At 50.3% G+C, this 13,848-nt stretch overlaps 1 protein-coding gene across 2 annotated transcripts in view; it reads left to right on the top strand.

Moving 5' to 3' along the window:
* The window catches only part of ZBTB7C (zinc finger and BTB domain containing 7C), a 193,436-nt gene that overhangs the window by 171,272 nt on the left and 8,316 nt on the right, over positions 1-13,848 (top strand). For both annotated transcript variants that reach the window (XM_019518140.1, XM_019518139.1), the window contains exon 2: positions 4,953-6,152. In XM_019518140.1, the coding sequence (XP_019373685.1) occupies positions 4,969-6,152 (1,184 nt within the window). In that variant the 5' untranslated portion in view covers positions 4,953-4,968. The remainder of the gene's footprint in view (positions 1-4,952; positions 6,153-13,848) is intronic.

Raw genomic sequence — 13,848 nt, 5'->3', positions numbered from 1 at the left:
TGAGTTCTACTGTTAACTCTGAATTAACCTACCCCTGTTTTGAAATGCTGAGATTACTGTGATGGGTGCAGAACTAGTTTCAAATCACAATGCACCATAACACCATAGGAAGATTTTTTGTAATACCTTGGGCAGCATCCCCTTTTACTTTACCCACACAAATGGCAGGTCCTCTTTTCTTCTTTGGGCCAGGCAGGCTGAAGCTATGGCACTCACACTACACACACCATGCCAGTAGGGTGCCACCATTACTTGCTGGCTTTAAGTCTCCCCAGCATGCCTTTCCAAAAGCTAGGCTGTAGCTTGGGCGTGATATCTGAATAACTTCCTAGGTAAAGTTCTGTGGCCCACACGGTGGTGGATGACAGAGGAGGTAATCATTGTGGCCTCTCCCGGGCTCTGTTAGGAGTTCACTATGACTTGGGACAAGTCCCCTTCCTCACTGCTCCTCAGCTTCCCCATCTGTAAAATGGAACCAATGGGATCCCCCTAGGCCAAGTGTTGTGTGGTCCAGCTGCTGGTTCTTTCAAAGCTCTTTGGCATTCCTAAATGGGAGATGCTTTAGGTCTGCACAGTAGCTAGGCAGGGTGCCTACTAATCACAGCTTCTGGGCGACGCCTGCCATGATGCTTGCCCCACCCTCTTGCTCCTGTTCCCTGATACAAAATCCTGGAAACGGGTCAATGAAGCTGCCTTGGGGCAACCCTGAGTCCATGCCAATAAGCACACACAAGACAGAGCACTGCAAGTGGTGCTGGCCATTCGCTCGGGACCTATCCAGGGAGGCTCTGTCACCTCACATCCAGGATTTGAGGAGTATGGAGTATGAGGGGGGTGCCCCTGGGTGCACTGGAGTCTATGGAGACCTTCCTGCAGTAGATGCAGCTGTGAGAGGTGCTCCCCTAAGTGCTAAAGGGCCTTTTTCGGCAGCTTGTAGATCAGCTGGGAGTGAGTTCAGTCCCCATTGCTCCCCCAGCAGCTGTTTGGGCACAGTGGTGGAGTGGTACATGGAGGCAGATCTTTTCAGTCCTGGCTTTCATGCAGGCTGATCATTTCCTGTAGGGGAAGCAGCTGCCCACTCAAACCAGCACTGCAGGATCGGGGTGGGGAGGGATGTGCTTGGGCAGCAGGCTAGCAAGCAGCTTGGGGCTGGAGGTGGTCTGAAGGCAGCTGTGTAGCACTGAGGATAATTTCCCTCTTTTCCCAAGGCCTTGGTTTGCCTGCTCCCACATAACTGCTGAACACTGGCTGCCTGGGTGTGGAGGTTGGCAAGGAGGGAAGAGATAATCACAAGGTCTCTGCTGGCTATTGATCGGCCGTGGGCAGGAGGAGGGAAGCGCCAGTGCTTGACAACTCCCTTCTTACAGGAAGCCTTGCCAGATAGTCTGGCCATTCGGCTTGCACTGAGGCCTTCCCAGCCCACAGGATGCCATCAGGAAGCCCTTTGGATCGGGTCTTGCTGCCCCCATGAGGGCAATATCCCCGGTGACCTTAGTGACTGCCAAGTCACACACTAAATCAATGTTTGGTTGGGCCATGGCTGCAAGGTTTCAAAAGCCAATCCTTCAGGGCTTCAGACCCAGCCAAGGCTGTGGCACAGCAAGACAGGAGGGTCTGACTACTGAGTGCTGCCTCTGGGACCTGTGCTAACCTCCATCAGCCAGCCCCAGTCTCTCGTCTCCCTCTGCTCTTTGAGCCTGCAGAGAGAGAGGCTGTGCTAGTGAGCAGCAATCTGGGGCCTGGGACTCCTCCCGGGGGAAGCTGAAAAGGTGGGCAGCCTGGCAGAACATATAGCCAGTGGGGAAGCAGTGGGAGGAGGCAGAAAAGGAGGAATTTGGGGGCTGGGAGAGGAGAAGCCACAGGGAGTGCACCAGTTAGCTTTCCTGTGAGAGCGCTTATCAGCACATGCCCAATGCCACACTAAGGCAGCTCCATCAACACTGATTTGGGGACATAATGGGTGCAGAGAGGATGATGCAGGTCTTGCTGTGATGCTCCCTGGTGTGATTCTTTGGTGGTACAGACCCATTCAAGGACGCAAAGACCTTCTCTACATTGCTGTGATGGCAATGGTGGAAGGGGTGGGGAAGTCTGAATGCACCCTGCCCAGGCCCCATCCACCAAGCCTTCAAGCAAAGCTATCCTGGACATGTTCTCAGTGGCTGCTCTCAGTCCCACAGGAAGGGCTCGTGAGCAGGCACAAAGGGATGAGCTGAGAGCAGCATCACAGATGTACTGCCAGGTCTAGAGCATGCCAGTAGGCTTGAGTGAGTGGGACACGGATAAGGCATGTACAAGTCAATGGTGGCAGAGCTCACTTCTGGCATAGAAAAGCCCCAAGAGTAGCTGCAGACATGGGCAGGGAGAGGGACCTGGAAGAAACCTTCCTTAGCATGCATAGCCCAGCAGCAGCAGGGTGGGGAACTGTGACAGCAGTACCTCTGCAAGAGTCTTTCTATCAGTGGCTCCGCCCTCCTGTTATGGGCCAACCGCCTGCCTTCTCGCCTGCCATGCCTTGATCTTGGTTAATTGATGGATGTTAATTAGCGGGAGGCTGCCCATTTTATTTTTTTTGCCCCGGTGCTAGGGGGCACTATCTGTGGCTCCTTTCCTCCCCTACACCGCAGCCCAAGCCTCGCAGATGGTACTGACGTAGTTTTGACCTGGATCTTGCTGTAATTTGGCCCTCTCCTTGACTTCCCTGGGGCTTCCACCACCCTGTCTCGTCCCGTGCCTTCCTGGTGCTCTGCTGCGCCCTCTCCGTGAGGCTTCCTACCGCCCCCACTCTCTGGGGCTTCTCACCTCCTTCTCTCGCTCCAGGGCTTCTCTCTGCCCCCCCACCCCTGCCCTGGGGCTTCTCGCTGCCCCCTCACCCTGGGGCTGGGGCCAGTGCACCCCAAAAATGCCGCGCCCTGTCTGGCACCGGGGTCCCCATGCTACCGTGGAGCCCCTATGAGGCCTCCTCCAGCCCCTAATAGCCTCACCTGGTCCTCTGGTGTTATAAAACTACAAACAGAAAACTCAAGCCCCTGGGCTATAACATAAGCCATCTGGCTAACCATCGTTCAAATCCCTACCAGGGAACTCTCCACCCTGTATCCGTGAACAGGAGCTGCTCGTGCCGTCAGGCTTCTCTACTCTGCTTGTTCTGGCAGACCTCCTTCTCCCTTGGCTGCTAGCGGAGAACTGCCCTTCTGGCCTCACTTCTGGGGTTTATATATGCCAGGCCCTGCCCCTTCCTGTCAGCTGACTCCCCAGCAGTTGCCCTAGCAACCCACACCTGTGCCTCTGCTCTGAGAGTAGCAGGCACCTTAGTGTCCTGCTACAGGAACCAATCTCCAGCTCCTCCAGCCCTGCCACGTTTTCTGCAGAAAATTGCCAGTGGACAGTGGTGCCCGCTGGGAACTGCATGAGGAGGGTCTGCAGGTTTGGAGTCCTAGACATGAAATTGCATTGGCACTCTCTCCTCCCCTCCCTCCCCCTTCTGTACCTTGGGATTTTCTGAAGGGTTAATGCATTCAAAGTTATTCCAGCTGTTTTATATATGCTGCATGTGACACTAGTAATGTATTCCTAGCCTGCCAGAGGAAGTGTCTCTCCTTCCCTGGGATTTCTCATGTGGATGATCTCTTGGAACCATCTGAAAGAGGAAATGTCGTACAGATAAAACTCCTAGGACACTGTTACTATCAGGTTTTCCTTTGAGGCGTAGGCTTTTTGCTTTCAGATTCCCTTTTCAAGCATAAGCAGCTTGTGGGGGAGCGGTGGAGGCCTTTGACAGAAGCAAAGTGCATTTGATAATGTTCTGGGAGTTGCACATGAGCATGCAGCCAATGCGTAGAAGAGGTGAAAGCTTAAGGATTTAGACAACCCTAACCCACCTCTGAACCCAGTTGGAGGCATGAATGCTCTGGTGCAGAGCACCTGTGCCATTGCTGATACTTGACTGGTAACCCTGGTAGCTAGCAGTGTCTCCCCATTGCTACAGGTCAATGCAGGCACTTGGATGTCTTCCATCTGGATGTACGATGTGATGGAACCACTTACCCATGCCAGCCTGGCCAGTCCTCTCCCCTCCTAGCAGTAGGATGGGGCATTTCAGGACATCCCAAATGGGTCTCTACATACACAGCCAGTAGGTTGGCTCTCCTGTGCTGAAGCAGCATGTGATAGCTAAGCATGACCAGTGTCATGAGTGTTACCATGGAATATAGGACAGGTAGGGACCTTCTGAGTCATAAGGACCAGCCCTGTGCTATTGCAGACAACCATGTCATGTAGTCCCTGGCACGATAGAGAGGAGGCTGGGCACAGCGTGATTGCATTAAAGTGATTGCATAAAGGGTGCGTCCTTGTTATTGTTACTCCTTTGAAATAATAATGTCAATATTGGTGGGTGCCTAGCAAAGCAGAGGATAAGGCATGAGTTCTGCCCCAAAGGGGTTGGCCAACCACTCAGATGAGAAAAGCTGGGACAATAAACTGGTCACGGAAGAATGCAGGAGGCATCAAGAAATGAGGGGATCGAAAAAAAAAAGGATTCCTGGAGGAGGGATATGAAGGAGGAGGGAGGGTAGTTCGTGGATAAACAGCAGGAGCCTGTCCCAGAGATAGGTAACATCCTGAATGGGGCAGGGAGATGAGAATGGGAAGAGGAGACAAAGGGAGAGAGGGCTGGGAGGAGCATAGCGAGCTGCTGAAGCGAGTGAAATCCTGGGCAGCTTTACGGGAGCAAGATTGTGAGGTGAGAATCGGTGCAGAGGAATGGACACGTTTGTAGGATCAGGAGCCGCTTATGACTGTGTCGGCAGTGTTTTGGAAAGAGAAGTGGGAAGCTGGGGACTGAAGAGAAGATCACAGAGTGCAAGGGCAGAGAAGGCCACGTTGTGCAGCTCTGTACCCGCACTTAGACACTGCTATCTAATTCCTCACTGTGTTGTGGTCTCTCCTAGGGCTCTACATGAGAATATGGCCGATGGCATTGAAGATCTTATTGGGATCCCATTCCCAAACCACAGCAGCGAAATCCTGTGTGGCTTAAACGAGCAGCGGCACGATGGCCTGCTCTGTGACGTCATCCTCATTGTCCAGGACCAGGAGTACAGGACCCACAGGTCTGTTCTTGCTGCCTGCAGCAAGTACTTTAAAAAACTCTTCACTACTGGCACTTTAACAGACCAGCCCTATGTTTACGAGATTGACTTTGTCAAGCCTGAAGCACTTTCTGCCATCCTCGAGTTTGCCTACACTTCAACTCTGACCATCACCACCTCAAATGTCAAGCACATCCTCAACGCAGCCAAGATGCTGGAGATCCAGTGCATTATCAACGTATGCCTTGAAATCATGGAGCCTGACAGAGAGCCAGAAGAGGACGATGAAAAAGAGGATGAAGATGATGACGATGAAGAAGATGAGGATGAGGAAGAGGAGGAGGAGGAAGAGGAGGAAGAAGGGGAAGATTTTGTGAATCAGGAGAATTTAACGGATGTCCAAGAAGTCAGCTGCCACCAAAGCCCATCAAAATCTGATCTTACTGAAGCATACACAGAAGCACCTAGTGACTTTCCAAACCATTACCCGGCCAATAGCTCATCTGGACACTTAGGTGTGATACGAGACTTTTCCATTGAGTCGTTACTCAGGGAAAACCTGTACCCTAAGGCAAACATGCCCGACAGGAGGCCAGCTCTATCCCCTTTTACCCCGGGCTTCTTTCCTCATTTGTGGAATGGAGATTTCAGTCCCTTTCCCCAGCTGGAAGAGCAGCAAGTGGACAACAGCCCTTTGGACCTGGTGATCAAAAAGAGGAAGATTAAGGAGGAAGAAGAGAAAGAGGAGCTCCCTCCAGCTCCTTTCCCCAATGACTTCTTCAGGGACATGTTCACCAACAACCCTGGAGGTCACTTAGGCCACATTAAAGCAGAGAATGACTATAATGCTTATCTCAACTTTCTAAGTGCCGCCCACTTAGGAGGAGTCTTTCCTCCCTGGCCCCTGGAGGAAGAAAGGAAGATCAAGCCCAAGGCATCTCAGCAGTGTCCGATCTGCAACAAAGTCATCATGGGGGCTGGGAAGCTGCCACGGCACATGAGGACTCACACCGGGGAAAAGCCGTATATGTGCAATATCTGTGAAGTTCGCTTTACCAGGTGTGCACTGATCCTTACTGCCAGCTGCAGCAGAGTGGCCTCATGGGAGGTGGGGAGGGGGAGGGCGTGCCACGGTGAAGCACCAGTGGATGTATTTAGTCTAGCAGTATTGACTGTGGGGTATGAAGCAGGTTGGCATGTGGCAGGGTAGGGGGTTGGGACAAGAGGAAGCCTCAGTGGAGCGGTTCCATGGAGACGCAAACATTTAAGCAATGTCTCCTTTGCTGTAGAGGTAAAGTGAATTGCAAGGAGCTACAGGCCTGATTTAAAGTCCTCAGTGCAACTCCCATTGCTCTCAGTGGTTTGGGATCAGTCCCTGTCTTGCTAAGATAACACCTTATCATCCAAGAGTTAAATAAAGGATGTAATGTTTCCAGCTAGATCACAATCTACCACAGAGAATCAATGGCAGAAAGAGGGGCCTGACCACAGCTAGTGGAAAAAAATCAATGGAGGTTTCTATGTAAAACAAGCAGGGGAAGTACATACATATACCTGTAATAGGAAATACGCTGTGGGTAAACTAGCGTATTTTCTCTGGCACAATGTTACGCACAAGTTTTGGGTAGGAGGGTGGGCCACGATCTGCTAACACAGGTTTAAGCATGACTGTCTGTGTCCACCCTGGGGCCAAAATCATGCTCTGAGTATTATGTGCCAGTTACAAAGACTTGCGAGGATGGTGCATTTTTCCAGGGAGATGAGGTTGATGTCTGCAAGCTAAATCCTATGGTGATGTCCAGTCTCTGCAACTCTGGGGCCTTCAGTAGGGCTTCTCTCCCCCAAGGCAGTGGGAATCAGCTGGGGTGCACTCAGAGCAGGATACACAGGCACAGCACTGTGCAACCCTTCTCTCAAAAGGTTGGCAAATGAAATCGGTGAGCAGCAACAAATGGATCAGCATTTGCTGCGTACAATTAACATCTAACAAGTAAAATCTCAGCCATAATGGCAAAGCTTTCTGATGAGAGCTCAGCATTTGAGCTGCTGCCTGTGAAAGAGAGTAAGCCCTATTGGACTTGGCAGAGTGAACTATTTGAAAACACGGTGCACAGCCGGTGAAGCATAGCACCTGACAATGGGCAGATACCTGGGGCGCTCCTGCATCACGCCCGCCTTTTCCTCTCTTGTTCCTGTGATAATATTCAAATGTAATTTATGCAGATGAAGGGGATTTGACCTGAAAATAAATTTCCATGCTAGGCTCCATCAGCCCAGCTTATACTGCATTACAATGCATTGAGTGTCCTGCCTCAGGCTACCGCATACAACGTGATCTGGCTAGCCCTGGTGTTTAGAGGGAATGGCTGATACCCAGTATTAATTAATGACTGTGGATAATTTGTTCCTGCTTTCTGAGTTACCCCACACCTATTTGCATGAGGGCTGGTGCTCAGAAGCGCTAGATCAGCTCAGTGAGAGGCAAGGATTTCTTAGGCTGATCTCTTTTATTGGACCAACTATATAGCTGGGATAAAGTCAGACAAGCTTTTGAATGTCAGACGTTCTTTTGCACCATCACAGCTTCAACATCCCTCTAATACTACCTAAATCAGCTCTGAACATAGACAGTCATCATTCAGCCACCCAGCAGGGAGCAACAGTGCAAGCCTTCCTATTCTTCCTTGGAAATGGGCCTCAGCCCTCACTTGGAAGGACTGTTTGCAGGGAGTAGCTATGTGGCTCTGCCTCTGCCTGCTGAGCGGTTGGCCAGCTGCATTGGTGAGGCCACTCGCAGCAGGGCCAATTACTCTGGCCTGTGGCAGTGCGATGGATAACTGCCAGTAGGGAAATTAACTTTGCTGATGAATTGCAGACCCACCCCACCTAAGCCAGTTACTGATGCTAATGATGATAATACTGGGCTCTTTCCTTCACCAAAACCTCCAAGATCGTTCCAGAGGGAGTTGGGGTTGCTATCCCCATTTTCCGGGGGAAACAAATGAGGCACAGAGAAGGAAAGTGAGATGCCCAAGGTCCACTGGTCAGTCAGTGGCAGAGCTGGGCATAGAAGCCAGGTTAGTTGAGTCCCAGCCTAGTGTTTTGCCCACTAGGCCACAAAAGTTGGAAAGCTCCCTCATGCAGCTTCCCTCTCTAGTCCTCTTCCCGGGCCCACAGCATCTTCCCTTTGAACCACACACATGCACATGAACATGCATAGTCTTTGCCCCAAAGAACTTATAATCAAGGGGCTGAATTTGGTAGAGGTTCATGCCTATGCTTTACCTTAAACAGCAAGGGCTCCCATCAGATTCCTTGGGCATATCCATAGCAGAAGAACAAGCTATAAAAGTCTATGCCAGGTCCAGGACTAACTGAAACTTGGCCCTATCCCAGGAGCATGACAGACCGGAGGGCGTGGAAGGACAGACCGAAGGAAGATCACACAGTTACGTGTTCCCTGTGAACCTCTCTTGGTGCTCCAAAATCCAAATCATGTGACCGTGGCCATTTTTACCAAGGAAAAACCTTTCACATTTTAATTCACTGGCATGATTAAGAGCTGCTGTCATGTTGCTTCTGCAGCAGGTGCTAAACGATTTAGGCTTTTTTGCTCTGACAGCTGTTGCTAATTTTCCAAATAAGTCGCATGTATTATATTATACAATCCTGCTATCCCGCGTGTTTCTTAGGCATCCTGGTAGGTTAAAAATTAAAAAACTTTCCAATTAGATGACAGGCAGGGCTGGTGGGTTTGCCTCTTATTAGGATTGCCCACCACTTCCCATTGTAAGTGATGTTTTCAGTTCCTTATAACCCTGCCAGATCTGGGCTGAGTTTTTCCAGGCCTGTCGCCTTGCTCAAGCTGGAATTTTTGCTGCTCAGTGGGGCTCAGCCATGTCTGAGCACAAGGCAAGGGGAAAATAGGTTGTTTTGCCCATGTCCCAAAACTTAGCCGGCTTTCTCTGAAAGGCGTTAGCACCCTCTAGAGGGGACTTGGGATTAAGCCACAAGGAGGCCTTTGTGGCAGGGAAGAATTTTTTTTCTGTCCTAGTGAAAATCCACCCAAATTCGGTTAAGTTGCAAGCCTCTGAAAACCTAAACTTTGCGCGCGCGCAGTAGAGGCTGCTTACATGTTAGTAGTTAAATTCCCTGAAGATGCTGCCTGCACTGCATATGCTTCAGCCTGGGGCTGTTCAGATTTTGACTGCTTCAGTTCCTGAGAATAGGGGGACATGCTCTCCTGTGCTGTTAGTGGCCATCTCCCACCAGGGAGGAGAAAACTTCCTGATTTAATGGGAAATCAGGCTTTTGGCAATTAGGAAATGCCAAAATTAAAGTGACTTGTGCCTCCCCTCCCCACCATGCATATGCACTGTGGTATTGGCCATTGTCCCAGGGCATTCAGTGCCCAAGATGGACTTGCTTTGGCAGTGGAGTAGGACCATGCAGCGAAGATCGGTCCATCAGACCAGCACTTGCAAAGCTGGAAGGTGTGGTGTGGATGGGGCAGAGGGCTGCAGACACAGAAAGGGTAACCTGCTGGTTCAGGCTTTTATCTTGCCTCTGCCATAGCTGCTCTGTGATGCTGGACTACTCACACCAGCTATACTTTTTGCAGGTGTTGACTAACTAGTCAGTTCTCATTTTTTTGGGTGCCTGACTTGAGACCCAGAGGTCCGACCTGCAGACTGCTGAGTACTCCCAGCTGCAAGTGAAGTTCATGGGAGCTGGGGTTTGACCCTCCTACATGCTCTACAGCACTACACTGACTACCAGAGCCTCAGGGTCTCAAAATGGGCATTCAAAATTGGTAGTTACTTTTGACCTTGATTTCTGCTGGCCTCTGTGTCCCACCTGTAAAATGGAGCTAATTATAACCCCCATCTCAGAGGGCCATTGTGAAAACAAATGTATTGATGCTTTATATGAACACAGATACTATCATGATAAACCCTTCAGAAAAGCCCGAAGGGTAATTTATAACTGTCTTCAGAGCAGGGTTTGAATACCATGCCTGGGACCACACACAGGACTACAGATAAAACAAAAGTACTGATTTAGCTGCACATTCACTGAGCACTTTCCGCTGTGGGCGCTGAATGAAGTACTCAATAAACAGCGTGGGATTATGTCATTAAAACTGGCCCCTGAAGCATCCACACAAAGGGGCAGAATTAAGGTTGCATGAACCAGCTTAGGTCTGGATTTCCTAACTTTTGAATGCTTGGCTTTGCAGTCATATCATGGGGGGGGGATGTATGCATGTGTATAAATCGCTAAAATCCTTAGCCCTAAAATCGTATATAAATGAAACAGAAAGCATGGCAGAGATCAGATTTGATTTTGGCTGCTCCATTGGCTGCTTACTTTCTGCATGGATCTGTGGTTGGACAATTGAAATAACTTTGTCAGTTTTTATGTTAGCAAGAGTTCATAATGAGTTCACTTTTTAGGAGCTCATGCGCTAGGACAGGGGTGGTCAGGAGCAGCATGCAGTAGATCAAAGAGGGGCCTGGCAACACAGCAGCAGACAGGGCAGGAAGCAGAAAGCAGAGAGCTGATGAAGGCTGGGAGCTCAGGGCTAGGAGCAGAAAGCAGAGCAGGAGATCAGGCAGGGGAAGGAGACAGTAATGGTAATTGGGGAAGGTGCAGGGCTAGTTTGTGGCTGCCAGAAAGGTTGCCCGCCCACCCCTACTGTTCTCAGACATGGCTGCAGTATTGGTAGTTGCAGACATTTCAGGGGAATCTTTAGTCCTTCACAAAAAATCAGTTCGAACTGTTTAATTCTAATATGATTTAATTCTAATAGTTTTTAATGAGTGCTTGCAGAAATATTTCTAGGGTTGTGGATTTAAAAAAAGATTATTTTACAAATAAATGGCACTTGGCTTAGGCTCCTTTCCTTTACAAGCCTTCTCTACACTCTGTATGTGGAACTGCACAGTCACCTTAAAATGTTCAGATAGTTGTGTCAGCCTCCTAGCATATCACTGTGAACAGTAATTGGTGTAAAAAGACAACCTCAGATAGTGCAGCAGCTCCAAAATCTTAACCTGTGCTGAAGAGAAGCCAGGGTTTTTTTAGTGATGTCCTTTATTGGACTGACTGAATAGCTGGGAGAGATGTTAGATAAGTTTTGGGCTTCTTCAGGGCCCAGAAGCTGATCTCACATCTCTCTCAAATATCCAGTTGGTCTAATAAAAGATGTCACCAAAAAAAATCTTTCTTCTCGAGTATTTATTTCCTGGGTCAGCGCAGCTACAATACTCCAGCCCTACAGTGTTGGTCATTTTTCAAACGAAAGTTTGTGAAACATCTAGTGTTCAGTGGAAGTATAAGCCGGAAGGGAAGATGAGCAGTGAACCATTTAATCAGCAGCACTGCTGTCCCCAAATCATGCTGTTTCCTACAGCATATCCACGTGGGTTTGGAGGGAGGGAGGTGGTTGTACTTTCCTTTGCTATATTCCAATTACAGCATTTGTTTTGAGCTCTTTGGGACTGGATTCAGGATCCCAAAGTGGTAGGAAGTGTGCGCGGTGTGGAGCAGCATGTGATATCCCTCAAAATGGCATGCCCTAAATGTAAAACGAGGTCTGTGCTGGAGCAGCTTGGGAACAGCAGCATATTTTAGACGGGGTGATTGAAATAGGGTCAAGTCAGCCTAATTGTTTATGGCCTGCATAGTGCTACAGCCCTGTGCAGCCTGTTCATAGTGGGGTTTGAAACTGGGCTGTCACTAAAAGCTGAGCCTCCATAGCCTGAGTGAAAGGCTCACCTTTGGTAGCTAGGGGTGTTACAGGCTCATCAGTCTGTCTTATGTGGCCAGCCATCACATGAAGGGATGAAGTGTGACACCTCCCTTGGTGGCTTCTCACCCCTGAAGGGATCATGCAGGTTGGAAGCTCCCCAGCCGGTGCTGATGGGTCACGGTGCTATTGCTTTGTGTCCTCCCCTCATCAGTTTGCCTTTTGCCTCTGTGGTTTGAGAGTGACAGAGACACGTGCAGCCATGGTGTGGGTTGTAATCTGGGCCCCCTCCAGGGGCTGTCCAACCTTTATTACTCTATCGCTTCCAGGGACATCATGGGCAGTCCGTCCCTGGGCCAAACCCAGCATAGACAGATGTCAGCCTTCCTGATCTCCAGTGCTGATGTCTCCGTTTCTTGCAGAAAGGGGGATTGGGCTCCTGTCAGAGACAGCCCTCATCGGCACGTTAATAGGAGCATTGCCAGCAGATCGAGGGAAGTGATACTTCCCCTCTATTCAGCACTAGTGAGGCCACATCTAGAGTCCTGTGTCCAGTTTTGGGCCCTTGCTACAAAAAGGATGTGGACAAATTGGAGACAATCCAGTGGAGGGCAACAAAAATGGTTTGGGGGCTGGGGGACATGATTTATGAGGAGAGGCTGAGGGAACTGGGATGATTTAGTCTGGAGAAGAGAAGATTGAGAGGGGATTTAATAGCACCCTTCAGCTCCCTGCAGGGGGTTCAGAAGAGGATGGAGCTGGACTGTTCTCAGTGGTGGCAGATGAGAGGACAAGGAGCAATGGCCTCAAGTTGCAGCAGGCGAAGTTTAGATTAGATATTAGGAAAAACTTTCCAACTAGGAGGTAGGAGAGCAGGCTACTCAGAGAGGTGGTGGGATCTCCATCCTTGGAGGTTTTTAAGGCCCAGCTAGACAAAGCCTTGGGTGGGTTGATATAGATGGGGATGATCCTAGTCTGAGCCATGGGTTGGACTAGGTAACCTCCTGAAGTCCCTTCCAACACTTGTTGTCTGTGATTCTGGATTTTTAGGGATCCACACTGGGCTTACCTTCCAGGAACAGCCGCCATCACTGAGCCCTTACCTACTGCAAGCCTGGGAGGTCAGAGATCAGGACTTGAACCTGGGCTGGGTCCACAGCACTGTCACTAGGATGAGGCTGCATAAGACCCTTCATAAGGGCTGGATCATGCAGAGATGAAGGCTCCCAAGCCCTTCTGGGAGCAAGTTAGTGCTACACAGGATTGGGCCCAGAAGGTGCCCAGTGCTGACATGGACTGGTACTTCTAGCAGTCTTGGGACTTTGTGGCTGTGGGAAATCTCAGCCGTGCAGTTCAGTGAGGGCACCAGGGAAAGGGCTGCCCACACTGCACCTCCTGTATGGCTGACAACAGGACTGCATGCTCCTGTACTGGGAACCTGGCTCCTTTCCTCTGCCCCAGCTTCCCAGTGTAAAGAGGGTGTGAAAACTCTTCTATGCATGGGTTCAGTGCTTGCTCACTTGGGCTATGTCTGAGGGTCTTGAGGGGGACCAAGCTGGAAGGAGCATGAGGAATTTACCCTTCCCCCTTGCATGTCCTGCAAAAAGCCCTAGTTTCATAGTTTCTAGGGTCGGAAGGGACCTGAGTAGATCGTCTAGTCCGACCCCCTGCCATGGCAGGAAGAGCACTGGGGTCAAACAACCCCAGCAACGTGTTCATCTAACCTCCTCTTAAAGACCCCCAGGTTAGGAGCCAGCACCACTTCTCTTGGAAGTTGGTTCCGGATCCTAGCCGCCCTGACCGTGAAGTAGCGCCTCCTGATATCTAGCCTAAACCTACCCTCTGCCAGCTTGTGACCGTTATTCCTGGTCACCCCTGGCAGTGCTCGGGGGAACAGGGACTCCCCCAATGCCTGTTGGTCCCCCCTGACTAGTTTGTAACAGGCCACAAGATCCCCCCTCAGCCTTCTCTTGTGGAGGCTGAACAGGTTCAGGTCCCGTAGCC

The sequence above is a fragment of the Gavialis gangeticus genome, unplaced genomic scaffold, assembly GCF_001723915.1.
Source record: "Gavialis gangeticus isolate Ggan-Ray unplaced genomic scaffold, GavGan_comp1, whole genome shotgun sequence".
NCBI classification, from domain to species: Eukaryota; Metazoa; Chordata; order Crocodylia; family Gavialidae; genus Gavialis; species Gavialis gangeticus.
The sequence above is the reverse complement of the archived record's forward strand: the minus strand, read 5'-3'. Positions and strand labels throughout refer to the sequence as shown.